Below are 26,911 nucleotides of genomic sequence, written 5' to 3'. Positions count from 1 at the left end.
TTGCTACTTCCATGTATTGTAGTTTTATTGAAAATTATAAACTCGTTTTTCTTTCCTGCCATACAATGATTGCTTTAGGGAAAGAACTACATCTTTAAGTATCAGTTAATCTGCATCATTTAATGATGTTTTTGCACATAAAATTCTTCCATTAAATGTTTCTTAAAGAAAAAATAAGGAAGGAAGGAGGGAGGGAGGGGTGGAGAAAGGGAGGGAGAACATAAAAGGAGAAATATGAATGAAAAGAAAGGAGAGCGGAGTCAATGCTAATAGAAGTTGGGGGTCCTCAGGACCTGACAGGGTTTCAGCTTTGGGACCTTGTGTCCATTTCACGCCAAATGCAGCTGGTCTCCTCAGGACCTGCTTGGAGGTAGTGCTGCTGAAGGAGAAAGTCATCCAGAGTACCCAAGACTACTGACAGTGGTGGCTACTGATAGACTCTTCCCACAGCGCTTCTTCATACCATGTGAACTCCTACAAGGACAATGAGCATCACTACTTCCCTTGAACTTGATCTGGAAAGAGAAGGTAAAGAAAAGGAAGTAGAGGAGCAAAAGATCAAAATTGGAGTCTTGTCTTTATCATTATTAGTAGTTAATTTAAGATCAGGAGATTGAGGCATAAAGTGATTACATGACTTGATCATCACCTTAAAGAGATCAGGATCTGAATATTTGGAGTGGTAGCACTGAATCCAAGATCCTAGACTACCAATGAACTAACCCCAGGGAGTATCAAATAGTAAGAACTCACACAAAGGACACCACTTGAATACAAGATGTGGCATTGCCCAACCACCAGTAGCACCCTGTGCAGGACACTTCATCTAAACAACAAACAAAACAAAAATACAAACCCAATCATCAGCAGACAAGATTACCACCTCACTCAGCCTTGCCATCAGAGGAAAAACAAACAAACTAAAGGCTCACACAAATCTCACCCTATACAAAGCTTACACAAACCAGTGACCCAAACTTAGGAGGGCAGAAACCAAAAGGAACAAGGAATTCAACCTTGAAGGCTGGGAAAAGGAGACTTCAAACACAGTAAGTTAAAACATAAAAAATAATGAAAAACAGAGAAGTACTACACAAATGAAGGAACACATTAGAAACACAGAAGTCCAAATAAATGAAGAGGAAATGGGCAAACAACTTGAAAAAGAATTCAGAATAATGATAGTAAAGATGATCAAAAACCTTGAAAACAAGATGCAGAAAATGCAAGAATCAATTAATAAAGACCTAGAAGAATTAAAGAACAAACATACAGAGACAAACAATACAATAACTGAAATTAAAATACTATGAAGTGAAGTTGCTCAGTCATGTCCAACTCTCTGCAACCCCATGGGCTGAAGCCTACCAGGCTCCTCCGTTCATGGTATTTTCCAGGCAAGAGTACTGGAGTGGGTTGCCGTTTCCTTCTCCAGGAGATCTTCCCAATCCAGGGATTGAACCCAGGTCTCCTGCATTATAGGCAGATGCTTTACCATCTGAGCCACCAGGGAAGCCCTTCTTCACTCTACAGAAGGAATCAATAGCAGAGTAGCTGCAGCAGAAGAACAAATCAGCGAACTGGAAGATAAATGATGGAAATAACTTCTGAAAAGTAGAAAAAAGTAAAAAGAATGAAAAGAACTGAGGATAGACTCAAGACGTCTGGGACAATATCAAACACACTAACATTTGAGTTACTGGGGTCCCAGAAGAAGAAGAGAAAAAGAAAGGGTATGAGAAAAATTTTGAAGAGATTATAGTTGAAAATTTCCCCAAGATAGAAAAAGGAAATAGTCAATCAAGGCCAAGAGATGCAGACAGTCCCATACAGGATAAAGTGAAAGTGAAAGTTGCTCAATCCTGTCCAACTTTTTGCGACCCCATGGACTATACAGTCCATGGACTTCTCCAGGCCAGAATACTGGAGTGGGTAGCTTTTCCCTTCTCCAGGGGATCTTCCTGACCCAGGAATCATATGAGGGTCTCTCACATTGCAGGTGGATTCTTTACCAGCTGAGCCACAAGGGAAACCCAAGGAGAAACATGCCAAGACACATACTAATCAAACTAATAAGAACTAGACACAAAGAAAGAATATTAAAAGCAGCAAGTGAGAAGCAACAAGTAACATACAAGGGAAACCCCATATGTTTAATACCTGATCTTTCAGCAAAACTCTGCAGGCCAGAAGGGAATGGCAGGATATATTTAAAGTACTAAAAGGGAAAAATCTACAACCAAAATTATTGTACCCAGCAAGGATATCATTAAAAATTGATGGAGAAATCAAAAGCTTTTCAGACAAGCAAAAGTTAAGAGAATTCAGTACCACCAAACTAGCTATACAACAAATGTTAAAGGAACTTAGTCAAGAAATACAAGAGAAGAAAAAGATCTACAAAATCAACCCCAGACAATTAAAACAATGGCAATAGGAACATATATATCAATAATTACTTTAAATGTAAGTGGATTAAATGCTCCAACCAAAAGACACAGACTGGCTGAATGGATACAAAAACAAGACCCATATATATGCTGTCTACAAGAAACCCATTTCAGACCTAAAGACGTATATAGACTGAAACTGAGGATGAAAAAACATATTCCATGCAAATGGAAAGGAAAAGAAAGCTGAAGTAGCAATCCTCATATCTGACCAAAAATACCTTAATATAAAGAAGATTACAAGAGATAAGGAAGGACACTACATAATGATCAAGGGATCAGTCCACAAGAAAGACATAACAGTTGTAAATATCTATGCACCAACATAGGGGCACCTTGATACATAAGACAAACACTAACAGATATACAAGGAGAAATTGACAGTAACACAATAAGTGTAAGAGACTTTAACATGCCACTCACACCAACGGACAGATCATCAAAACAGAAAATTAATAAGGAAACACAAGTCTTACATGATACATTAGATGAGATGGATCTCATTGATATCTTCAGGAAATTCCATCCAAATGCAGAAGAATACACCTTCTTCTCAAGTGCACCTAGAACATTCTCCAGGATAGACCACATCTTGGGTCACAAACCAAACCTCAGTAAATTTAAGATAATTGAAATTGTATCAAGCATCTTCTCTGACCACAACGCTGTAAGACTAGATATCAATTACAAGAAAAAAAGTGTAAAAAACACAAACACATGGAAATTAAAAAATATGTTTCTAAATAACATATTACTGAAGAAATCAAAAGGGAAATCAAAGAATATCTAGAAACAAATGACAATGAAAATACAACAACTTGAAATGTATGGGATGTAGCAAAAGCAGTTCTAACAGGGAAGTTTATAGCAATACAATCCTACCTTAAAAAAAAAAAAAACAAGAAAAATATAAAATAGAATACCTAACTTTACATCTAAAATGACTAGAAAAATAAGAACAAAAACCCCAAAATTAGTAGAAGAAATGAAATCATAAAGATCTGAGCAGAAGTGAAAAAGAAATGAAAAAAAAAAAAAAACAATAGTAAAGATTAATAAAACTAAAAGCTGGTTCTTTGAGAAGATAAACAAAATTTATAAAACTTTAGCCAGACTCATCAAGAAAAAAAGAGAGAGGAATCAAATCAACAAACTTAGAAATGAAAAAGGAGAGGTTACAAAAGACAATGTAGAAATACAAAGGATTATAAGACTATTATAAACAACTGCATGTCCTGGAAGAAATGGACAGATTCTTAGAAAAGTTCAATTCTTCCAAGACTGAACCAGGAAGAAATAGAAATTACTAACAACCCAATTGCAAGCACTGAAATTGAAGCTGTGATTTAAAAATCTCCCCAAAAACAAAAGCCCAGGACCAGATGGTTTCACCAGAGAATTCTATCAAACATTTAGAGAAGAGCTAATGCCTATCCTTCTAAAACTCTTTCCAAAAATTGCAGAGGAAGGAACACTTCCAAACTCATTCTATGAGGTCACCATCACCCTGATACCAAAACCAGATAAAGATAACACACAAAAAAGAAAACTATAGGCCAATATCACTGATGAACATTGATGCAAAAATCCTCAACAAAATTTTAGCAACTAGAATTCAGCAACACATCAAAAAGCTCATACACCATGATCAAGTTGGATTTATTCCAGGGATGCAAGGATTCTTCAGTATATGCAAATCAATCAATGTGATACACAATATTAATAAATTGAAACATAAAAGCCATATGATAATCTGAACAGATGCAGAAAAAGCCTTTGATAAAATTCAGCACCCATTTATGATTAAAACTCTTCAAAAAATGGGCATAGAAGGAACCTACCTCAACATCGTAAAGGCCACATATGATAAGCCTATAGCAAACATTATTCTCAATGGTGAAAAAACATTTCCCCTAAGATCAGGAATAAGACAAGGGTGTTCTTGCCTGGAGAATCCCAGGGACGGGGGAGCCTGGTGGGCTGCCGTCTATGGGGTCGCACAAAGTCGGACACAACTGAAGCGACTTAGGAGCAGCAGCAGTCCACTTTCACCACTATTATTCAACATAGTTCTGGAAGTCCTAGCTACAGCAATCAGGGAAGAAAAAGAAAGAAAAGGCATCTAGATCAGAAAAGAAGAAGATTTCACTTGTTTGCAGATGACATGATACTGTACATATAAAACTCTAAATGTAGTATCAGAAAATTACTAGAGATAATCAGTGAATTTAGCAAAGTTGCAGGATACAAAATCAACACACAGAAATCACTTGCATTTGTATATACTAACAATGAAAAATCAGAAAGACTAATTAAGGAATCAATCCCATTCACCATTGCAACAAAAAAAATTAAATATCTAGGAATAAACTTAACTAAGGAGACAAAAGAACTGTACACAGAAAATTATAAGACACTGATTAAAGAAATCAAAGACTACATAAACAGATGGAGAGATATTCCACATTCCTGGGTAGGAAGAATCAATATTGTGAAAATAACTATACTACCAAATGCAATCTATAGATTCAGTGCAATCCCTATCAAATTACCAATGACATTTTGCACAAGACTAGAATAAAAAATTTCACCATTCATATGGAGACACAAAAGACCCTGAATAGCCAAAGCAGTCTTGAGTAAGAAGAATGGAGCTGGAAGAATCAACCTTCCTGACTTCAGATTATACTACAAAGCTGCAGTCATCAAGACAGTTTGGTACTGGCACAAAAACAGAAATACAAACCAATGGAACAAGATAGAAAGCCCAGAAACAAACCCATGCACCTATGGGTGCCTTATTTTTGACAAAGGAGGCAAGAATATACAATGGGGCAAAGACAGCCTCTTCAATAAATGGTGCTGGGGAAACTGGACAGCTGCATGTAAAAGAATGAAATTAGAACACTTCCTAACACCATACACAAAGATAAACTCAAAATGGATTAAAGACCTAAATGTAAATGTAAGACCAGAGACTATAAAACTCTTAGAGAAAAACATGAAACACTAGATGACATAAATCAAAGCAAGATCCTCTGTGACTCACCTCCTAGAGTAACAGAAATAAAAACAAAAGGAAACAAGTGGGACCTGATTAAACTTAAAAGGTTTTGCACAGCAAAGGAAACACTAAGCAAGGTGAAAAGACAAACCTCAGAATGGGAGAAATTAATAGCAAATGGAAACAACTGACAAAGATTAATTTCCAGAATATACAAGCAGCTCATACAACTCAATACCAGAGAAACAAACAACCCAATCAAAAGGTGGGAAAAAGACCTAAACAGACATTTCTCCAAAGAGGATTTATAGATGTCCAACAAACACATGAAAAGATGCTCAACATCACTCATTATTAGAGAAATGCAAATCAAAACTACAGTGAGATATCACCTCACACCTATCAGAATGGCCATCATCAAAAAGTCTACAAACAATAAATGCTGGAGAGGGTGTGGAGAAAAGGGAATGCTCTTGCACTGTTGATTGGAATGTAAACTGATAGAGTCACTATGGAAGATGGTATGAAGTTTCCTTAAAAACCTAGGAATGAAACCACCATATTTCCCAATAATGCCCACTCCCAGGCATATACCCTGAAGACACCAAAATTGAAAAAGACATATGTATCCCATTGTTCATTGCAGCACTATTTCCAATAGCTAGAACATGGAAGCAACCTAGATGTCCATTGACAGATGAATGGATAAAGAAATTGTGGTACATACACAGAATGGGATATTCAGTTCAGTTCAGTTCAGTCGCCCAGTCTTGTCAGACTCTTTGTGACCCCATGAAGCACAGCACGCCAGGCCTCCCTGTCCATCACCAACTCCCGGAGTTCACCCAAACTCATGTCCATCGAGTCGGTGATGCCATCCAGCCATCTCATCCTCTGTCGTCCCCTTCTCCTCCTGCCCCCAATCCCTCCCAGCATCAGGGTCTTTTCCAATGAGTCAACTCTTCACATCAGGTGGCCAAAGTACTGGAGTTTCAGCTTTAGCATCATTCCTTCCAAAGAACTCAGCCATAAAAAGGAATGCCTTTGAGTCAGTTCTAATGAGGTGGATGAACCTAGACCCTATTATACATAGTAAAGTAAGTCAGAAAGAGAAAGATAAATATTGTATTCTAATGCATATATATGGAATCCAGAAAAATGTTACTGAAGAATTTACTTACAGGGCAGCAATGGAGAAACAGAAGTGGAGAATAGACTTGTAGACATGGGGAGAGAGAAGAGGGTGAGACGTATGGAGAGAGTAACATGGAAACTTACATTACCATATGTAAAATAGACAGCCAACTGGGGAATTTGCTGTATGACTCAGGAAACTCAAGCAGGGGCTCTGTATCAACCTAGAGGGGTGGGATGGGGAGGGAAATGGGAGAGAAGTTCAAAAGGGAGGGGATATATGTATACCTATAGCTATTCATGTTGAGGTTTGACAGAAAACAAAATTCTGTAAAGCAATTATCCTTCAATTAAAAAATAAATTTTTAAGAAAAGGAGAGAGAGGAGAGGAGGGGGAAAGAAGGAGGATGAATGGAAGGATTAAGAAATATAGCCAAAAGAGCTATTTTTATTTTGGATTTGATGTACACACATAAAAAAAAAAAGCGGCATCAGGTTGTGGTGCAGCAGGAGAAGGAAAATGAAATAGTATTTCTGGCCACAGACACAGCAGATGGCTCCAGGATGGGTGGTCAATATTATACTATAGGGAAAACTTCGAAGATCATTGACCTAAATCCCCCTCATTCCTGAACTACAGATCAGGGATGTTCACGAAATTGTTTCTTTTCAAAGTGTAAGAAGATATAGAAGTAAGAGGGCTTATGATTGAAACAAATTTTCAGAGTATAAAATGGCTGTTTCCTTATAACCAGGAAACTAGTCTGAACACCTCTTCTCTGCACCCCGTGGAAAGATTACACCTTTCCTTTCCAAACGTCTTACTTTATAACGTATTGTAAATTATCCACTCAACTCAAATCCTTTTGTATGTGGCTCAAAAATTACTTCTGTCGTCTAGCGATGACCTCCTCCAATTCCTAAACAGCAAAAAACCCTCCTGGCTTCTCCTGCAGCCTGCAACCACTTCCTGAACTCATTATCTCAAAAAGACCTTCTGCTGCTGCTCCTTGTAGAGGAAGGCTCTGCCTGAGACGCCTGACCTCTGACTCCCTTTTCCCTTACATAACCCACAAACTTTTCATTCATCAGCACTGTATTCAATCTGCAATTTTTCTGAAAAGACTTCCTTAATTCTCTAGCAAAGTACGCCTTCCTCTTCAGAGTATCATCAGAGCTTTGCTTAATTGACGTGCTTTTGAATAAACAAGTGGAAAATGAGTGCATCAAAAAATAAAAGGAAGGAAGACTATCTTTTGTGAAATCAGACTGTGGCCATTTTTTTTAACAGTGAAAAACATCTTCATTAGAAGTTTGAATAAGAATATAAACATAGCAAACCCAAGTTACAATATTACATATTTTTGATTTGGGATGTATAAGAACTGAAATGTGAAAGAAACTTCGGATGTAGCTCACTCTCAGCAATACATGAACCTGAAAACATCCACCTTATAAATTCTGATCCGACGTAGACCTCTCGAAGTCCTCGCTTGCCATTATGCTAGTTCTCTTTCTGCACTTGCTCACCAAAACGTAGTACTTTAAAAAATTTTGACAACTCATAATTTTGTAGAAGGAAGGAGGGACATCTTTGCTCCATGGCTGTACAACTTTCTCGTTTTTAGATGTTCAGATACTCATTAGACCTGGACTTTGGATCTCATGACCTGGGTTTGAGTCATGGCTTCATTGTTACTTGGGTGTCCTTGGGTAGATAATCTTACCCCTCTACAACCTTAGTGTCCTCTCCTTTAAAATAGGGAAAATAATAGTGTCTGAAAAACAGTTTATTTCTCTCCTCCTTTCTATCTTTTTTAATTTCCAAGAGCTGTAGGCCAGGCATTGTGCTCAGCGCTTTCCATGTAGAAACTCGTTGATCCTGGCCGATAGTGCTGTAAGTTTAGGGTCAGAAAATGCATGGGAAGTGCTTTGCATGATCCCTAACACACAAAGAACACTCTTTGTATGCTGGTCATTGTAAATTTTCACTGATTCTTTTTAATTTAGACTAGAAGACAGTGCGGAGAAGGCAATGGCACCCCACTCCAGTACTCTTGCCTGGAAAATCCCATGGACGGAGGAGTCTGGTAGGCTGCAGTCCATGGCGTCGCGAAGAGTCGGACATGACTGAGCAACTTCACTTTCACTTTTCACTTTCATGCATTGGAGAAGGAAATGGCAACCCACTCCAGTGTTCTTGCCTGGAGAATCCTAGGGACGGTGGAGCCTGGTGGTCTGCCGTCTATGGGGTCGCACAGAGTCGGACACGACTGAAGCGACTTAGCAGCAGCAGAAGACAGTGATAAGACAAAGTTTCTCTAGTCGAATCCTCATTTCAAGGATGGAAATGGGGCAGAAGGACAAACGATGACAAAAGATAGATAATAGGCTGAGTTCTTTAACCTCTGACTTTAGTCGAGCTCCCTTTACCAATATATACTTTTTTGTCCTGAAGCTGTAAGGATATGGGACTGCCTGGGAAAACTTTTCCCCAGTAAATGTGTATGTGGCCAGAATAAAGAGCACTCAGAATGAGGGGACCTTTTACTATTGCTTTTTGGAAGTATGAACTTGGGTAATTCACTACTTTAGGTAAATCTTGTCTCCTCTTTGGCCTACCATAATGTACATTCTGAACTACTCAGAACTATTAATAATGTATATACATTTCAAAACTCAAATTCAGTCTTTAAGGATAGGGGAATGGCACATCAAAAAAACTTGTTATGGATTTTTAGGAAATTCCTGTTTTGTTATTTGTAAACCTCAAATATTCTCTTGTTATTTTTTACTTCTTGTTTCCAATTCCACATAATTTTTCAGAGGATACGGAAATCAAGAGCTTCCAGTCTTAAGACTTTGTTTTTATCGACTGTTTCTCATTCCTACTCCTGGGTTATTTTACATCGGGATAAATTTTATATTACAAATAGGTATTATGACAATCTCTCAATAAAACCAACAACCTGTATCAGAGTCAGGTTTATCACCTACTACAACAGAAGCACCTCGAACTAGTAGGTGAATCTTGCCACTTGCTATGTTCTGGGACAATGACTTTCACCAAGTAGAAATGTCATACCTGCTTGTATAAACTGCACAGTCCCCATAATCCATGAATCATGCTATTGCTGCACTACTTCTAGGGCAAATAACTTGGGAAAGAGCATGTGTTTTGAAAATTGTTAAAAAGGAAACTGTTGACATAAATATGTATAGGAGAAGATCAACATATGGAAATTGTCATGGTGAGTTTTCCTCCAGAGTAAATGAAAAGGAATGTCAAACCACAAAGAATCCTTTCCCAGAGCTTCTGAGAGTGAGAGCAGAAATTTTTAAAAGGTATGGAATCATACCCAGAAATAGTTAGATCATAAAAAGGTACAGCATCCAATTCTTTTCAAAATGTTTTTGGAAATGCTTTGGGAACTTCAGCTTTTTCTCTGAGAAATAAAATATGACTTCAGCCTCCCTCAAGGTGAGGTTATTCTCTGGGCCATTCCCATTTAATTACTGTTTAAAAATAAACAGTATCCACACCTATCTAGACCCCTCTCGCCTTTCAGGGTCCAGGCACTGGCCTTTCTCCCCTAAAGCTTGCTCTGCCAATCCCTGCTTCATTTGACCTCATGCTTTTTTAAAGCCTAAAGTACTAGATGTGTGTAACACAAAAATTTACATTTACTTCCAACAAGGTCTTGAATTATGCTTGAATCATATTCTTCCATCAGATCCATAAAGGCAGAGTTAAAATCCTGCTTTCTAACTGTTCAGCTCACTCTTGGGCTCTCTGTAGAGGCTTAAGAAACATGGATATCTTCCACTTCTCAAAAGTTTACTTTTATCAAGACATATATTAATACCTATTTTGGCTAATCAAAATGCATTTGAAGAAGATTTTGCTTCTAAGAAAAAACGGTGAAAAGTAAAAATGGTGGTCAGCATTTGTTGTGCAGCAGTTGTCATAGAGGTATGTACCCCAATCAGGGAGAGTGGCACCGCCAAGCTCTTTTCCTCAGGACTGACACCAGCATCTTAGCACCAAGTCGCCGTAACTCTGAATAGTGTTTGTGAGCATCTGTGCTTTAGCTCGATTTATTTTGTGCATCTGTTAGCAAGATGTGTCCTAAGGTAATTGCTCCTGTGCTTTAAGCATTTCAGCTTACAAAAGGTTTCACAGGAATGGACTACTTTCAGACTGGGGAGGGAGGGGCCCCTGTATTGGCAATAATGGGCTTAACAATTTGGATGATTTAACCATAAACCTGCCATAAACCTACCAAGGATGATCTGACAACTGGATTACCCAATGTGCATACATGGAAATTTCACCCAGTAGAAGTTATTTCCATTGTATCAGAGATAATGCCCTCATGAACCAATGGAAATAACCACCAGGAAAGTCTTTCATGCTCCTCCTCGTAGGAGGACAAATTCTGCCCTTTTCTGGATGATAAGAATCCCTCCGCTTGCCTCCCTGATGCCCCAGCAAATACAGGTTACTCAAGGTGGAGAGGAATGAGTAGTAACAGCTATTCTACTCTGCCTTGTGAGTCCTGATCTAGACTGGTTCTTCCTTCCAGCTCCTAGGGGACTTCAATCTATGAAAACAAAAATTCTCCTTTTTTAAAAAAAAGTTAATTCATCTATTTTAATTGGAGGGTAATTACTTTACAATATTGTAGTGGTTTTTGCCATACATTGACATGAATCAGCCATGGGAGAAGGCGATGGCACCCTATTCCTGTACTCTTGCCTGGAAAATCCCATGGACGGAGGAGCCTGGTGGGCTGCAGTCCACGGGGTCGTGAAGAGTCGGACATGACTGAGCGACTTCACTTTCACTTTTCACTTTCATACATTGGAGAAGGAAATGGCAACCCACTCCAGTGTTCTTGCCTGGAGAATCCCAGGGACGGGGGAGCCTGGTGGGCTGCCGTCTATGGGGTCGCACAGAGTCGGACACGACTGAAGCGACTTAGCAGCAGCAGCAGCAGTACCTTTTCAACAGTAGATGGGAAATTGGTTCATAGTACAAATTTTGGAAATGCTAAAGCATATGATAGTTTGTTTCTTGAATCAATGTCTAGTCTTCTTTGCCTTTCTCTTCATTGTTCTAAACCAATGGTATTAGACTTTACATTCCTGATTTATCCAGAGCCCAGTGCCTGGCATGATACTAAGCAAAAGAGGAAACAGATAAAATCAGAGACACCTATGAACTCAGGAACGTATTGAAGGTGACTAGTGTTGGGGATTCAAGTCGGAAAAACCAGAAGTAGTGCATAAGTTTAGATTCTATTTACTGCCCTCGTTATTAGTGCTTTGGGGGAGTCAGAGAGAAACATCCAATGAATGGCTTGAAAGAGGAGGTGAAATCTGAGCTAGATTTGGGAAAATGAGAAGAACTTTGATAAATGAGGATAGGGTGGAAGGAGGTTCCCAGGCAGAGAGGAAACCTGAGCAAAGGTGAAGAGGCAGAAAGTCAGTAGGATTTTCAGGGAAATTCAAGCAATCAAGTGTGGCTAGATCATAGATCTTGGTAATTGGTTGGGGTGTATTTCAGACTGGGGAAGGAGAAATAGAGCATCCTAAAATGGTTATATGCCATCTCATAGGATATAAAAATTATCTTTTTTAAAAGTAGAAACTTGATTTGGTGAGAGTTGAGCCTTTGGGATAGCAGAAATACTGAACCTTTAGAGTGAGATTTCTCAACAGCAGCATTACTAATATTTGGGGCCAGATAGTTACTTTTCTGTAAGGTTCTTCCTATGCCTTGTATAATATCTTGCAGCACCTCTAGCTGATATCTGCTAGATTCCAGCAACACCTCCTTCCCTACTTGTGACAACCAAATATATTAATATCTCTAGATATAATGGATTGTCCCCTAGAGGGCAAAATTACCCGTAGTTGGGAGTGCTTGCCTTAGAGTCTATTTTTACTCTTCATCATCATATCTCACCTCAAATCTAGCATTGGTAAGCCATCTATTTGTCCAGCAAAATAAGGGAGTTGGATGAAAAATCACTAGGTAGTCACAACCTCCAAAGTATTATTCTTCTGTCATGTCACTGAGACAAAAATGAGCTACTGTATTCAGTCAGGGCCTGCCTGGATCAAGTTCTGGTCCTGCTAGGCAGTGTTGAACAGTGGACAGAGAAAGGGTTTTGGAGCTAGTCACCACTGTTGATCACAGGCCCCCTCATTTACTGGCTGTGTTGTGATGCAGAGAAAGGCTTTTTCAGCTGTAAGATAAACAATGAGTAATATCATCACTTCCTAGGAGAAGCGAAGCAAAGATGAAGTATATAAAGCGCCAGCTCAGGCCCTGGCACTTGCAAGTGGCACCAAAAAGACATACACCTTTCCTTCCAAAGTACCTGGAAGTTGACTGGATCCTGAAAGGTGAGGTCTCCACTGCAGCCCTGGGTAGTCTCTCCCTGTAAGGACAAATCCTCTGCAGGTTTTCCATGCCCTATGCTAGGGGTGGACAGACTATAGCTCATGGGTGAAACTTGGCTTGCTGTGTGTTTTCCTACGGCCCATGTTACAAACGGTTATTATATTTTGATCCCTTTCTTTTTTGGCTTGTGATCTAGATTTTTTGATGTGGACTATTCTTAAAGTCTTTATTGAATTTGGTACAGTATTGCTTCTATTTTATGTTCGGGTTTTTTTGTCTGTGAGACATGTCACATCTCAGCTCTCAGACTAGGGATTGAACCTGCACACCCTGCATTTGAAGGCCAAGTCTTAATCACTAGACTATCAGGGAAGTCCCCTACATTTTGAGTAGTTCGGAAAAAAAAAAAGGAATGCACTTCATGATATATGAAAAGTATTCATATTACAATCTCCATAAATAAAAATTTTACAGAAACACAACCATGATCATTCTCTCACTTGCTGTCTCTATGGGGAATTCTGTGCTACAACGGCAAAGCTGAGTAGTTGCAACAGAGACCATAGGCCTATAGGATGGAAACTTTTTACTATCTGTCTCTTTACAGAATAAACTTGCAAACTACTGCCCTTTACCAATCCTTGAACCCTCTTTCCTCTCTTCTCAGAGCCTTCATACTACATTTTGGTAGCTACACAACTCCACTTCTCTCAACCTCTATTATTACCCCAAGCACCAGAGTTAATGTTACCCAGGCCTAACTCACATCCAAGCTTTTTCCCTAGCTTTCTTATGGTTAAATTGACAAAAATTGTATTTATTTAAGGTATATAATGTGATGTTTTCATATATCTATATATCATGAAATGATTATCACAATAAAGCTAATAAACATAAGCATCTCATAGTTATTACTTTTTGTATGTGTGGTGAGATCACATAAGATTCACTCTTTTGTCACATTTGAAGTATAAAATACAGTATCATTTTTTAGTCACCATGCCATACCTTAGATTTCCAGAACTTACCAACTTTTCTGGATCTTGTGACCAAAATCTCATTTCCTCCGTCTATTAGCCTCATCTAACTACCCTTTCACTCTGATTCTATGAGTCTGGCTATCTTAGATTCCACGTATGAAATATGCAAAATTTGTCTTTCTGTGTCTGGTTTATTTCACTTAGCATAATATCTGCCAGGTTCATCCATGTGGTTGTAAGTGACAGAGCTTCTTATTTAAGGCTGAGTAATATTCCATTATATTACAGGATATAGATTATATATATATGTGTATGTATATCTTCCAGACATGGCAGCAGTCTTTGCTCCCAGGACTAGGGAGGAGGAGGTTACCTGTTATGGGGGAATTGACATCAGTGTGGCTCATCAGTTACCAGGGAAACCAGCAGAAGGGCTCACCCCTCACCACCTCTGTGATCAGCTAGCAGGTGGAGATGTTCTAATATAAATGTTAGAACAGTCACTAGCTGGGGTGGGGGCACATATATAGGAAGGTCAGTCATGAGAGTAGGGTGTAGGTAAAGCAGGACTGGTCTGACAGGGGATGTCCAGAGAGCAAAAGAACAGCCATCTTGGGTGGCCTGATCATATACTTCACCTCTACATACCCCACATGACCTTTACAATCTTGGTCTGCCCCTCTCCCATGATATCCCTGGGGTCAGGTACACGGAGGCAACCAGATACCACAAACAATACAGACACCAGCAGCTGAAAAGTATCAAGAGTGAGTAAGATACTTATTATGCTAAGTACAGTCATTCACCAGGATGTGGACAAATTTTGAAGCTTTCTGAGAATTCATATGTGTGTGTGATTTCTTTTAAGCCAATTACACAGAGCTCATCCACAAACCAATCTTGGCAATGCCATTTGCAGGCAGAAACACTTCATATTTATAAGATACACATCAGTTCACTTGCTCAGTCGTGTCCGGCTCTTTGCAACCCCATGGACGGCAGCACGCCAGGCCTCCCTGTCCATCACCAGCTCCCGGAGTTTACCCAAACTCATGTCCATTAAGTTGGTGATACCATCCAACCATCTCATCTTCTGTCATCCCCTCCTCCTTCCACCTTCAATCTTTCCCAGCATCAGGATCTTTTCCAATGAGTCAGTTCTTCACATAAGGTGGCCAAAGTACTGGAATTTCAGCTTCAACATCAGTCCTTCTAATGAACACCCAGGACTGATATCCTTTAGGATGGACTGGTCGGATCTCCTTGCAGTCCAAGGGACTCTCAAGAGTCTTCTCCAACACCACAGTTCAAAAGCATCAATTCTTTAGTACTCAGCTTTCTTTACAGTCCAACTTTCACATCCATACATGACCACTGGAAAAGCCATAGCTTTGACTAGACAGACCTTTGTTGGCAAACACATACATATAGCTATACAGGCACAAGGATCTCCATTTTCTTGCTAGAATTTAAGGCTTTTTTTCCTTTGCTCTCAAGCATTAAAGTTCTTGAGATCCCAGGTATATTATTTCTCTCTCAAAAACACAGGAAGAGAAATACACATTCCTTCTAGAAAGTTAACTTCCTCTAAGCTTGTAGGCAGAAACCTGTCTTATAAAGTCAAAAGGTTCCCATTTAGGACATTTTCAGGGATTTTTTTTTTTTTTTTGACAGTTTCTAAATAGCCAATTCAGTGTAAACAAGTAAGAGTAACCATAATACATATCACTCAGTCAGATGCACCTGCCTCACTTCCAGAGGAACGTGAATCAGCATTTAAGCTAACCTTCACTTCAGCTGTTAACTTGGCCTCTGTGCCCTTTCTTAATATGAAAAGCAACCGCCAGCCCACAGCTGTGGCCAGTGCCATATTATCTAACACTTTTTCCCTTTGCAATGGCAGTCACTATCTCCACAACAAAATTAGGGTGCCTATGAGTTCTCCATCTGTCCTGGTGGCCCCCAAGAGAGGTCAGCCACCACAGAAGTCCTCCATAACCTTCAGAATTACACCCAGTGACTCCTGGGCCCCACGTGTAAGTGGACAGCCCCTGTGAACTTTCCATTCCTTGTCCTTATTTCTAGACATCTCAGGGTTCTGGGGAGTTTCCTTGGTCTCCTGACTGCTCCAGCAATTTTGGGGCTGCACCCAGCAGGCCTATAGGCCCTGTACTTGCCCATCCTCAAGACCAAAGAAAGAGCCCAGAGTTAGCAACAGACCTCAGTGGTTTCATGGATGGGGGATCTTACACCTCGAAGCAAGGCCCTGGAACTGAGACAGGAGGGGAAGGAGCAGGACACAAGGCTAGGTCATTGAAGAGGGCACAGCTGTAGGGAGGTGAGAAAGGCCAGCCTGAACCAGCCAAAACCAAGATGGCTTTGGGAAGAGCAGCACAGTCATTGACCTTGAGCTCAGGATCTCTTCATGTGAATGCAAAAGTCACCCCCACCCCACACCCACACCTGGTTCTTATGCCACAGCAGTTCCAAGAGGGACCATAAAAAGCCAAGAAGTTGGCAGTGGCCCTGTTTTTTTTTTGTTTCAGACACCCTCACTGTTCCACAAAATAGCAAGAATATTCCTCCCACTCATTAGTGTGTATAATTACTTAGCCTGCAAAAACTGCTATCAATCAGGGCCTGCTCTCAGTTTCAGAGACAGTCCGCCTTCCACCTATGGAAGGTGTATCCCTCTAAATAAACTTACCTTTGCTTTTCCTTGGCTGGCTCTTGAATTCTTTCCCCCTGTCGAGAAGCCAAGAACCCTCACTTGGCGGTGAGTCCATGTTAAGGACGCCTGCAGGCCCCGGGACATGACAGCTCCTGCTCCAGCCACAAAGCAACAACAGTCTATGGTACCAGGCAGGCAGCAGGCAGGACAGGGCAGCTTCTGGAGGGAGGGGGAGGTTACCAGTTAGAGGGGGAATCGACATCGGTTGGCTCATTTGTTACCAGGGAAACTGGCCGAGGGGCACGCTCTCACTACCCATTTGATCAGCAATCAGGTGGAGATGTTCTGATCTAAGGGTTAGAACAATCACTAACTGGGGTGGGGGCAAGTATATAGGAAGGTCAGTGGTGTGAGTAAGGTGTAGGTGAAGCAAGCACTGATCCAGCAGGGGATGTACAGAGAGTGAGAGAGAGAAGAGCCACCTCCGGGCAGGGGGTCTGATCACACCAGTACATAGAACACTCTTAATGTTTGCTTTTATTCTTACATGGAACACCCTTAATCAATGTTTGCTTTTATTCTTACAATTTTAGTTTTATCAAAAATGTCATTTTGGGCAGAGAAGAATGGCAATATGGGGTCACACCTGGAAAACAGTCTTCTTCCATGTCCTTTAAGTTACTTCTCACAGAAACGTATTCATGAAATCAACTCTGACAACATTTGATGTGCTTAATGCCGTGAGTGCCGCCTCCTGACACAGAAGGTAGAAGGAATCATCCTGTTCTGCTTTTTGGTCTGTCTGTGCTTCTCAGTGTAATCCACTCTATTCTGAGGTTTTGGATTTATATACACATCACAGCCACAGGCATGCAGGAGTGTATTTTTAGATCACTCTCTGAAAATGGAGCATCCACATTTTTAAAAATAAACTTGCACAGAGCTAAAGCTGGAATCAATGAGGGTGTGTGGGATGGGGGTGGACAACCCTGCCTTCTTGTCTTCACTGACAACCACATCTTACTCTCCCAATGTGGATTTCAGGAGATTCTTTCATTTTCCAACCTAGAATGAGGGGTGCGGATCTGAGCAACTGACAGGGTTGGAGTTTGCTGTTGAAGAATTGATTTCCAGCTCCCCATGGAAATTTGGCTCCTGATAAACATCCTTGAAAACTTTAGGGTGTGCATGCGTATTTCAAGGGCCTCTTAAGTGAAATCAATCTCATCACAGCAGACGCTTTTCATGCTGTGAGATCCACAAGTACTCCTCATGTTGAACACAGTGAACTGCTGTGCAGGGACTTCTCAAAACATGGGGAGAACAAACCTTTGCTCCCCATCCTGCTTTTTCCTTTCCGTGCATCCAAACAGCCCAGGAGGATGTTCTCAATGCTGATTACTGTTGCCAGGGCAACTCGAGATTGATCCTTCACTCTAGTAAGCTCAACGGATCCCCCTGAGGATTGGAGAGTGTGATTGGTGACAGCTGTTTGGGTGGGCGGGGAGGCTGTTTTGTTTTGTTTTTATCATTCTCACTATCTGTTCCCAGCTCCAGAGAGTCAAACTTTAAGCTCTGGAGAAATTCTCAATTTGTTAATGACTGTAGATGGACTGAAAAGAAGAGGCCTCTGGGATTATAGGGGAAGACCTCAGTGGAAGAAACTTAACTTCCCAGGATGGGGAAAGGGGAGGAGTTGGGAAGAAAAGAAGAGATGGGAAACAATTGTTATTCCGCTGCTAAAGGGCCAAGAAGTCAATCCTTTCATCCATTTGCCACCTAGGAAGATGTAGAAAGGTAGGGGAGGAGAGATGGGTGCTGCTGAGATCAATTGGAGTTCCCCAAAAATATGAAAGAGAAGAGGTTCTTTTCACCGAGTATCTTGGACAAAGCCTTAAGGCAGACAGAACAAGGAAATGTATTAGTACCCCTGTCCCAGAATTAACGGCATTGCCAGTGTCACAAATCTCTTATCTCCCAGCTTAGACTCAGAGATGATCAAACCCTGCTAGAGATTTAGTTTGTACTTTCCAGATAGCAGTCACTGTCACATCTTTATATACTATTGTGCTTCAAAGCCCTCCAAGAGCCTGTTTCTATTACTCCAGCCTGCCTTTAAGAAGGAAAAAAAAAAAAAAATCGAGGGAACAGATTGTGAAGCGTTCCAGAGAGAAGAGATTTGGCAAGTCATCCTATTTAAAAAAATGTGTTATCAAAAATACTCATTTGCCTTTCACCTATTAATTGTTTTCTGATGAGCAGGGGTGGAATGAACTCCAGGTTCACGATTAGATTTCCAGAGATGAAAGCCCAGACTCCAGTATTAATACTCTAAACAGTTTATTGAACCTTTCTGAGCCTCCGTTTTAATTTTTATCACTCCTAAAATGGGAAGCATGTCATTGTTAGAAAAGGCTTATGATGAGAATTAAATGTTAAGTGCCTAGCCGGTTACAAGCAATTAGAAAAGTCCCTATTATTTTCTGTTACATCTAGCAACTCCCAAACATGAAACTATTATGTTCAGAGGACATAACAACAGATTCCTGAACTATTTGAAAGGGTTGATTCCATGCAGGCTTGGGAATTGTTTTTAAATTCGGAAGATAAAATGTTATTTTATTGGTACCACTTAAATAGCGTTGCTGTTTCCTTTAAGAGACGAAATTGGCCTGGGCCCACATCGCATGCATATTTCATCTGCAGTCCCCACATATGTGTGTTTTGCTCAGCAAGCAGCACATATGGAACAACTCTTTATGGAAAAGAAGAGTGATGTCATCTGCCTAGCAATAGCAGGATATGAACCCACACTCCCACAGTGTGGCTGGAGATCCACAGCTACCAGCATACTCTGAGGAAAGGACGCTATTTGGATGTTTCCGGAGTTGAAAGCTTTGATTTTCTTCTAAGTCCCTGGGAGGGTGGAATCTGATTTCCACAAAAAGAAATGGGTTTGTGGGGCCAGAAATAGTTTATTCTTCAGGACGCCTAAGGAACACACTCGAAGTGTCTCTCATATTTCAGAACGGAAAAGTGGAAAATAGAGCAAATGTATTCCATTCCCTTTTATGTTGAAGAAAATAGTCCCTCTGTCCCTTCAAGAGCTCTGGTCCCAGGGAATTTGCTTCGACTTGCTGCTTGCTCAGTCTGCATTCTTCTGGCATTGCTGAACAGATTAGCTCTAAAAAGGACTTTAACACTCCTCTGGTGATTTAAGTTGTTTTAAACAAGAATTTCAGGATGCCAAGGATGAAAGGAACTTAGATATTTGGGCAGAAATCTGTTTGTTTGTTTTCTTTTCTTAAAGCAAATAATGAAAAAAATTAAACTTTATTCATGAAACTGTACTGGGGTGGCTTAAATTCCATTCTTTGTACTAAGGTTCAAAGGTACAATACTCTTCATGAGCACTGATCTCCCTGTAGAAAGAACCTGCCTGCTTGCTTGGAATTCAGGCTTCAGTGTGTTAAGAACTAATCCTTATAAGCTTGTAGGAAGTGCTACCCTAGGCCACACTGAGAGGTCTACTTGGTGGAGCTGGAGGGTCAACTGGTGATCCTAGGATTGATTTCATCCAGAAGATGGGTTTCGTTGGGTGGAGATTTTACAAACCATTTGAACTGGAATACTTTCAGCCAAGCGTATATAATTCCTTTTCTCTTTGGGCACCAGCTGTCCCTAACAAAATGACCACTGGCTTTGGGATAATGTGAAATCACCTGTCTAGTTTCTAAAGCCATTTGAGTCTGAGACTCTGGGATTGGATAGGACATCCAACAAAATGTAAGTGGGATATGAATTTCCGTTCCAAGTCCACCGAGCCCTCACTACGATCATATACCCCAAACCCTCAGTTTCTGTTTCTCTATTATTGGTTGTCTGCTACGCTGCTTCCTGTCCCCACTCTGGGGTCCAGGCACAACAGCTACTATTTGGACATAGGTTCATTGAAGAATAGAAAAAGAACAAGGCAGAATGACCAGCTTCTCTTAAAGCTGATAAATTAAGAGATTGGAATTGAGAGCTATACGCTACTATAAGAGGAGAGTGAAAAATCTGGCTTAAAACTCAACAGTCAAAAAACTAAGATCATGGCATCCTGTCCCATCATTTTATGGCAAATAGACAGGGAAAAAGTGGAAACTGACAGATTTTATTTTCTTGGACTCCATAATTACTGCAGATGCTGACTACAGCCATGAAATTTAAAGACACTTGCTCCTTGGAAGAAAAGCTATGACAAACCTAGGCAGCATATGAAAAAGTAGAGACATTACTTTGCCAACAAAGGTCCATCTTGTCAAATCTATGGTTTTTCCAGTAGTCATGTATGGATGTGCTCATTGAACCATTAGGAAGGGTGAGCACTGAAGAACTGATGTTTTCAAACTGTGGTGCTAGAGAAGACTCTTGAGAGTCCCTTGGACAGTAAGGAGATCAAACCAGTCAATCCTAAAAGAAATCAGTCCTGAATATTCATTGGAAGGATTGATGCTGTAGCTGAAACTCCAATACTTTGGCCATCTGATGTGAAGAGCTGACTCCTTGGAAAAGACCCTGATGCTGGGAAAGGTTGAGGGCAAGAGGAGAAGCGGGTGACAGTGGATAAGATGATTAGATAACATCACTGACTCAATAGACATGAATTTGAGCTAGCTCCAGGAGATAATGAAGGACAGAGAAGTCTGGCATGCTGTAGTCCATGGGGTTGCAAAGAGTCAGACACGACTTAGCTACTGAACAACAATAACACTACTATATATATATATATAAAATAGATACACAAGGACTTATTATATATCACAGGGAACTATTTTCAATATATTGTAATAACCTATAATGGAAAAAAATCTGAAATATATAAATATATATACACACACATATATTCTTATATTTATATATACATATAGCTGAACCACTTTGCTGTACACCTGAAACATTGTCAACCAATTATACATGCCACATCCTGTTATATCTAAATGGCCAAAGTCATGTGCTTAAGCCTGACTTTCTAGGAGGGAGCAGATATCATCTCTCTTAATAAAAATACTTGTGAGCTTAGCAAAATCTAAGTAGATTGAAAAGGGAGGAATCCACCTTCCATCAATTAGAAAGTGGAAGTGATATGAGAAAACGATAAAGAATAAAAATTCTGTTGTTTCTGCATGTCCAATATCCTTTCCACCTTCTATCTGATAACAGAATCTCATTTCCCTTTTGGAAACTATTATATTTCCTCTTTTGCAGTTCTGGTGAAAATAGTATTTCATATACCCTTCCTCTGCTAGCCGTATACATCTAGGCATACGAATCATAGTAACCAAACTCAATCATCTCGGATATTTGTGGTAGACACAGGGATGCTCCACCCAGATTTCCCTTAAGGAAGGACTTGCTTCCCAGCTATGGAGAGTGACGTAACCAGACAGCCTCAGTTATCAGAAACTTCAAGGCCTACCTTTACTGTAGAGGGTCCCCATGCCGAAGGTCCTGCCTTTCCCTGGGCAGCTCTGACATGGAGCAAGTTGGGATTACAAAGACCTGGCCATTTCTGCTCAACTCAGATTGTAATGGGAACTATATACTTATTCCAAATCTTCCCCTGGGTTGGCTTAGGCTTTTTTGGATCTGCATTGCAGACAAGTTCTTTCTCTGTCCAAATTGACTTGCGCCCTCTTCCCTTAGCAGGTATTAGCCTAATAAATTAGGTTATTAGCCTAATTTATTAATAAAAAACTGTGAAGGGCTTCCTAGGTGGCAAAGTGGTAAAGAATCCACCTGCCAATGCAGGAGACACAGGAGACTAGACGTGGATTCAATTCCTGGGTTGGGAAGATCCCCTGGAGGAGGAAATGGTAACCCACTGAAGTACTCTTTGCCTGGACAATTCCATGATCAGAGGAGCCTGGCATGTGACAGTCCATGGTGTCACAAAGAGTTGGACATGACTGAGCATGCACGCATCTATGTGTGCATGTTAAAAATACTCATGACTCAACTCTATCTCAGTATTTCTTCCTGGAGAACTCAACCTATGACAGTTAATGTAGCAGAGTAATAGAGAACCTTGCATCAGCAATTCTATGCCCTCACTATAAATAAGATTTATTTATAATACCAACAGACTTTTAGTCAGAGCCAGCCCAAGAGCACCACCTAATAGGAAGATGGGTAAGAAATGCCATATTGAAGATGAAATGTTTGGACAGTCAGAAAGCCAGAAAGTCCTTCCAAAGGTACAGCTTCTGTCCTGTTAGGTATCATACATCTTCCCAATATATTCTTATTTTATTAAGTTAGTCAGTGTTAAGCTCTTTTGGTTGCAAGCAAACAACTGTTTCATATAGGAAGACTTAGTATAAACTCCCTTTTCAATAAAGCTGAATAAGTGGCTCAGAGGTTAAAGCATCTGCCTGCAATGCGGGAGACCTGGGTTCGATCCCTGGGTTGGGAAGATCCCCTGGAGAAGGAAATAGCAACCCACTCCAGTATTCTTGCCTGGAGAATCCCATGGACGGAGAGCCTGGTGGGCTACAGTCCACGGGGTTGCAAAGAGTCAGACACAACTGAGCGACTTCACTTTCATTTTCAAGATATTAAAAATTAATAGGATTGGAGAAGGTGTTATTTTTATCTTTATAGGATTAGGGAAATATTAGTTTTATTGGCTGAGATGCTGTACCTTGTTACAGCAAAACTTGAAAACTAAAGCAAACAAAAAACTGGCATGGGTTGAATATATAGGGGAGTGGCAAAGATGATTGATGGAATGAGGTCTTGGAACAGGTGAAAAAGGTTAGCAGTTACATAATAAACAACAAAGAAAAGAAGAATATATTTTCCTCTGAGAATCTGCTGAAGAAGAAAGACCATAAAGAACATAAACATTGGTGAATAATGAGGCATTGAGGAGACTTTTTAAGAACATGAGTAAACCATTTTAGGTCAATGATTTCAACTCATGTATGTCTTTAAAAGTTTGAGGAACTCCGAAAGCAGCTAGTTTCTATAAGTAATCTGTCATGGTAATTTTATAAACTGACCGATATAAACACTTTAAAAAAATATTACTGTTATAGTACTCCTTTTAAATTGGACATGGTTTAGTGTTAGTGATTAAAAGCAGTGGTTCTGGACCCAGAATATCTGAGTTGAATTTGGCATCATAGTTTCCTAGTGTGACATTGACTGAGTTAATTTTTAGGTTAATTGAAGAATTTTAGTAAATTCTTCACCCATAAAATGGAAACAGTAATAGTATTCAACCTCAGTATAATTGATGAGGATGAAAGGAATTACTGAAGAGGATTAAAAGAGGAAAAACTGCCTTTTTCCTCATCAGCAAAATGAGAATGGTGGTAGTACAGTATCTAACTTATGAGTTCAGGATTAAATCACAAGAGCTGAAACACATAAATCACATATAAAGAGCAGGGACCGGCACTTAATAGTGCTTAACAAATGTAAGTTATTATTATCATCATTATATCCTTTAATATAACAATTTCCAACTAATAGAAACTTTTCTGTAAAAATAAACACTTTTATTTTTTACCAATGTCTTCCTATCAAGGAAGCTAGAGAGTAACACAAGGGATTTTTCAAGGAAGATATTTTTATACTCTTGGAATTCTGATTTTAGGGTCTTCAGTGTTCATTTTTTTCAGGATTTATCTTTTTATATTTTAAATCCCAAAGAATCAATATACATAAAGAGTCTCACCACATCTAGGTGGTAGTTTTACTTTCTCTGCCCTGAAATTTTTCTAGCTTCTGTTTTGCTGTTTGATTATTTGCATATTATATATTTTATGTTACTACTCTGCTTCTACAAGTCAGTTATGAAACTTGCTAACATGCTGCACAATCAATTTTCTCAATAATTGGCCTTTACAATAGTTTTGCATTTTATAGTTTTATGCCACGTTAACTTTATAAGATGTCATTTTACATTTATTAAAAAGAGATATTTCTCTTTGTCAACAGTCTTAAAAACACCTCTTTGGGACATAGGTTTTCTCTTGAGGGCTGCTGACACACCCAGGTGGCTCACTGTCATAAGACAATGACATTAATAAATTGTATTTCTTTGCACTGTCAATCCCTTCAGCAAGACATAACCTCTGCATAAGTGACATTCATGAGACTATCAACCTCCTTCTGAACCTGGAATTTATTATTCTTATATTCAGTACAATCCACAGCACTGATGTGGTACATAGTACGTAATAGCTGTTTAATAAAAAAATTATTAGAAGAATCATGAAGAGATAGATCCTATTACTATTACTCAACGGGCAGTTTTGCAAGACAAACTTTATTTACCAAAATGCTCTGAAATTGCTTTCTCTTATTTATTTCATAGTCAAGTTATAAATTTTACAAATAAGGACATTGATAGGATTTAAATAGTGTACAACATTGCTTTATAATTTTACTATTTAAATTTATTTTTAAAATTTAATGTAGTTGAATTTTCTACTTACAAAATCAATATATGGACTTCTATTCCCTGTTAAAATTTAAAATCTATTGGTAAACTATTTTCCCCATAATAGCAATTAGAAAAATGGATAAATTATAAATGTTATACTTTTTTAATCACTGAAGAGCTTTGTACATGTAAAAGGTCTAGAAGAATTAATCTAAACAGGGAAAAAATCCATTTCACTTGGTGGAATTTAAGGAGTATTTTACTCACTGGGAATATTTGCAGAATCTGAGCATAGTTTAAAGATCCGTTCTTTCATATGAGAATACTGGTGAGGAAGCTAATATTTGATAATCATTCAGACTCATGTGGAAAATTAGAATCTAGAGAAGCTACCAATGATAAGTTTGATTTCCCAAAGAGAGAAAGAGGATTTTTGCAGAATGCCAAGGAAGCATGCGAATCAACAGCACTCTAAGCCAAAATTCTGCTAGAAGTTTGGGTCTTTAATAAAACACAGGAAAGTTCTCGCCTTTGAGAGATTTGTAACCAGAGGTAAACTGAGTCTGACTAGGGTTGCAAACCAATCTTGACCTAGCTTGCTTGCTGAATAAATCAAGTTGGCTCATGATTCTGCCTACTAGAGGAGAGAAAATACCATCTGGGGAAAGCAAACCATCTTTAGTCCTTGTGGTCCTTTACAGAAGGGTTATACTTCAATAAAAATGGTTTGAAATATAAAGGAGAAAAATAGAACTCATAATCAATAGAGAAAATAGCCAATAAAAATAGATTAGTGTATTACTCATTAGAAATGCTTTAAAGTAAATACACATATTTTTTAAACGAGGAAAATATGAATCGATAGGTAACTCTAACAAAGAGATGCAATGTTTAAAACAAACCAAATGGATATTCTAAAACAAAAATATATAATATCATAAATTAAGAACTCATTATTTGTAACAGCAGAAAAGACAATTAGTGAATATGTAGAAAGATCAATAGGAGTTATTTAAACTAAAGTAGAGTTCGAAAAATGAAGAAATCTGAACAGATTACAATAGAATCATGGGAAACTGTAAAATCTGCTAACAAACATATATCTGGAATCTCTGAAGGAAAGAAGAAGGAGAAGCAATATTGAAAAGCTACTGATAAGTTTACAAAACTAATGAAAGATAAAACTTAGAGATTCAAGAAGACATATTGACACAATAATTGAATTTCTGAAGACTGAAGACAAATATTTTTGAAGGTATGATAGAAAAAGACACATTGTTTTCAACTGTCAGAAAACTTTCAAATAATAACTATGAAAAACAGAAGATACTGGAAAAGCATCTTTAAAGTGCTAAAAGAAAAACAAAAATGAAAATTCTATATTCAACAAAAATATGATTAAAAATGAAGGTGAAATGGCAGCTTTGGAAGTATACTGGTGAGTATAGCTGTCTTCCAAAAAGTGAAGATGAAATTAAAATATTTTCAGATGAGTTTCAGAGAGTGTATTGATATTGGGCTCACACTGTAAGACATTCTAAAGCAAGTTTTGAACATTGAAGGAAAATCATATAAAAACATGAAATTTCAGAAAAAAATGAAAACATGAGAAGGGATGCATACTGGATAACTGTAAAATATTACAGTTGTTAAACAATAAAAACAATGTACTTTGGGTGTTAACTATGTATAAATAAAATGAAATAAGAGAATGGACTAAATGGATTAAATTGTTGTAAGGGTCTTACAAGAATTGGTAGAGAGCTAATTTAAGGTAGGCTGCAATAAGTTACAGAGAAGGCAATGGCACCCCATTCCAGTAC

The 26,911-nt window shown here is 39.0% G+C and overlaps 1 protein-coding gene across 1 annotated transcript; it reads right to left on the bottom strand.

Annotated features, from left to right (window-relative positions):
- LOC147359666 (uncharacterized) lies at positions 1–22,134 on the bottom strand. Its single transcript, XM_086335657.1, has 5 exons — positions 22,113–22,134; positions 17,981–18,139; positions 16,688–16,870; positions 2,927–3,013; positions 1–515 (listed from the first exon to the last, which is right to left on the bottom strand). The coding sequence occupies exons 1-5, from the start codon at positions 22,132–22,134 to the stop codon at positions 496–498; spliced, it is 471 nt and encodes a 156-aa protein (XP_086191783.1). The 3' UTR covers positions 1–495.
- Positions 22,135–26,911: the final 4,777 nt, after the last annotated feature.

Source organism: Bos grunniens, chromosome 14 (assembly GCF_055505025.1).
Source record: "Bos grunniens cultivar Pamir isolate PY7600 chromosome 14, Bosgru_T2T1.0, whole genome shotgun sequence".
Taxonomy (NCBI): Eukaryota; Metazoa; Chordata; class Mammalia; order Artiodactyla; family Bovidae; genus Bos; species Bos grunniens.
The sequence above is the reverse complement of the archived record's forward strand: the minus strand, read 5'-3'. Positions and strand labels throughout refer to the sequence as shown.

Excerpts from the sequence above, each read along its gene's own strand:
- LOC147359666 (XM_086335657.1), bottom strand. The coding sequence starts at position 22,134 with ATGGGGACCCTCTACAGTAAAG. Across the intron at positions 18,140-22,112 it reads GGGGACCCTCTACAGTAAAG|CTGTCACCAATCACACTCTC; the intron begins GTAGGCCTTGAA and ends CCACCCAAACAG. Across the intron at positions 16,871-17,980 it reads AAGCAGGATGGGGAGCAAAG|AAGCTGCCCTGTCCTGCCTG; the intron begins GTTTGTTCTCCC and ends CCCTCCCTCCAG.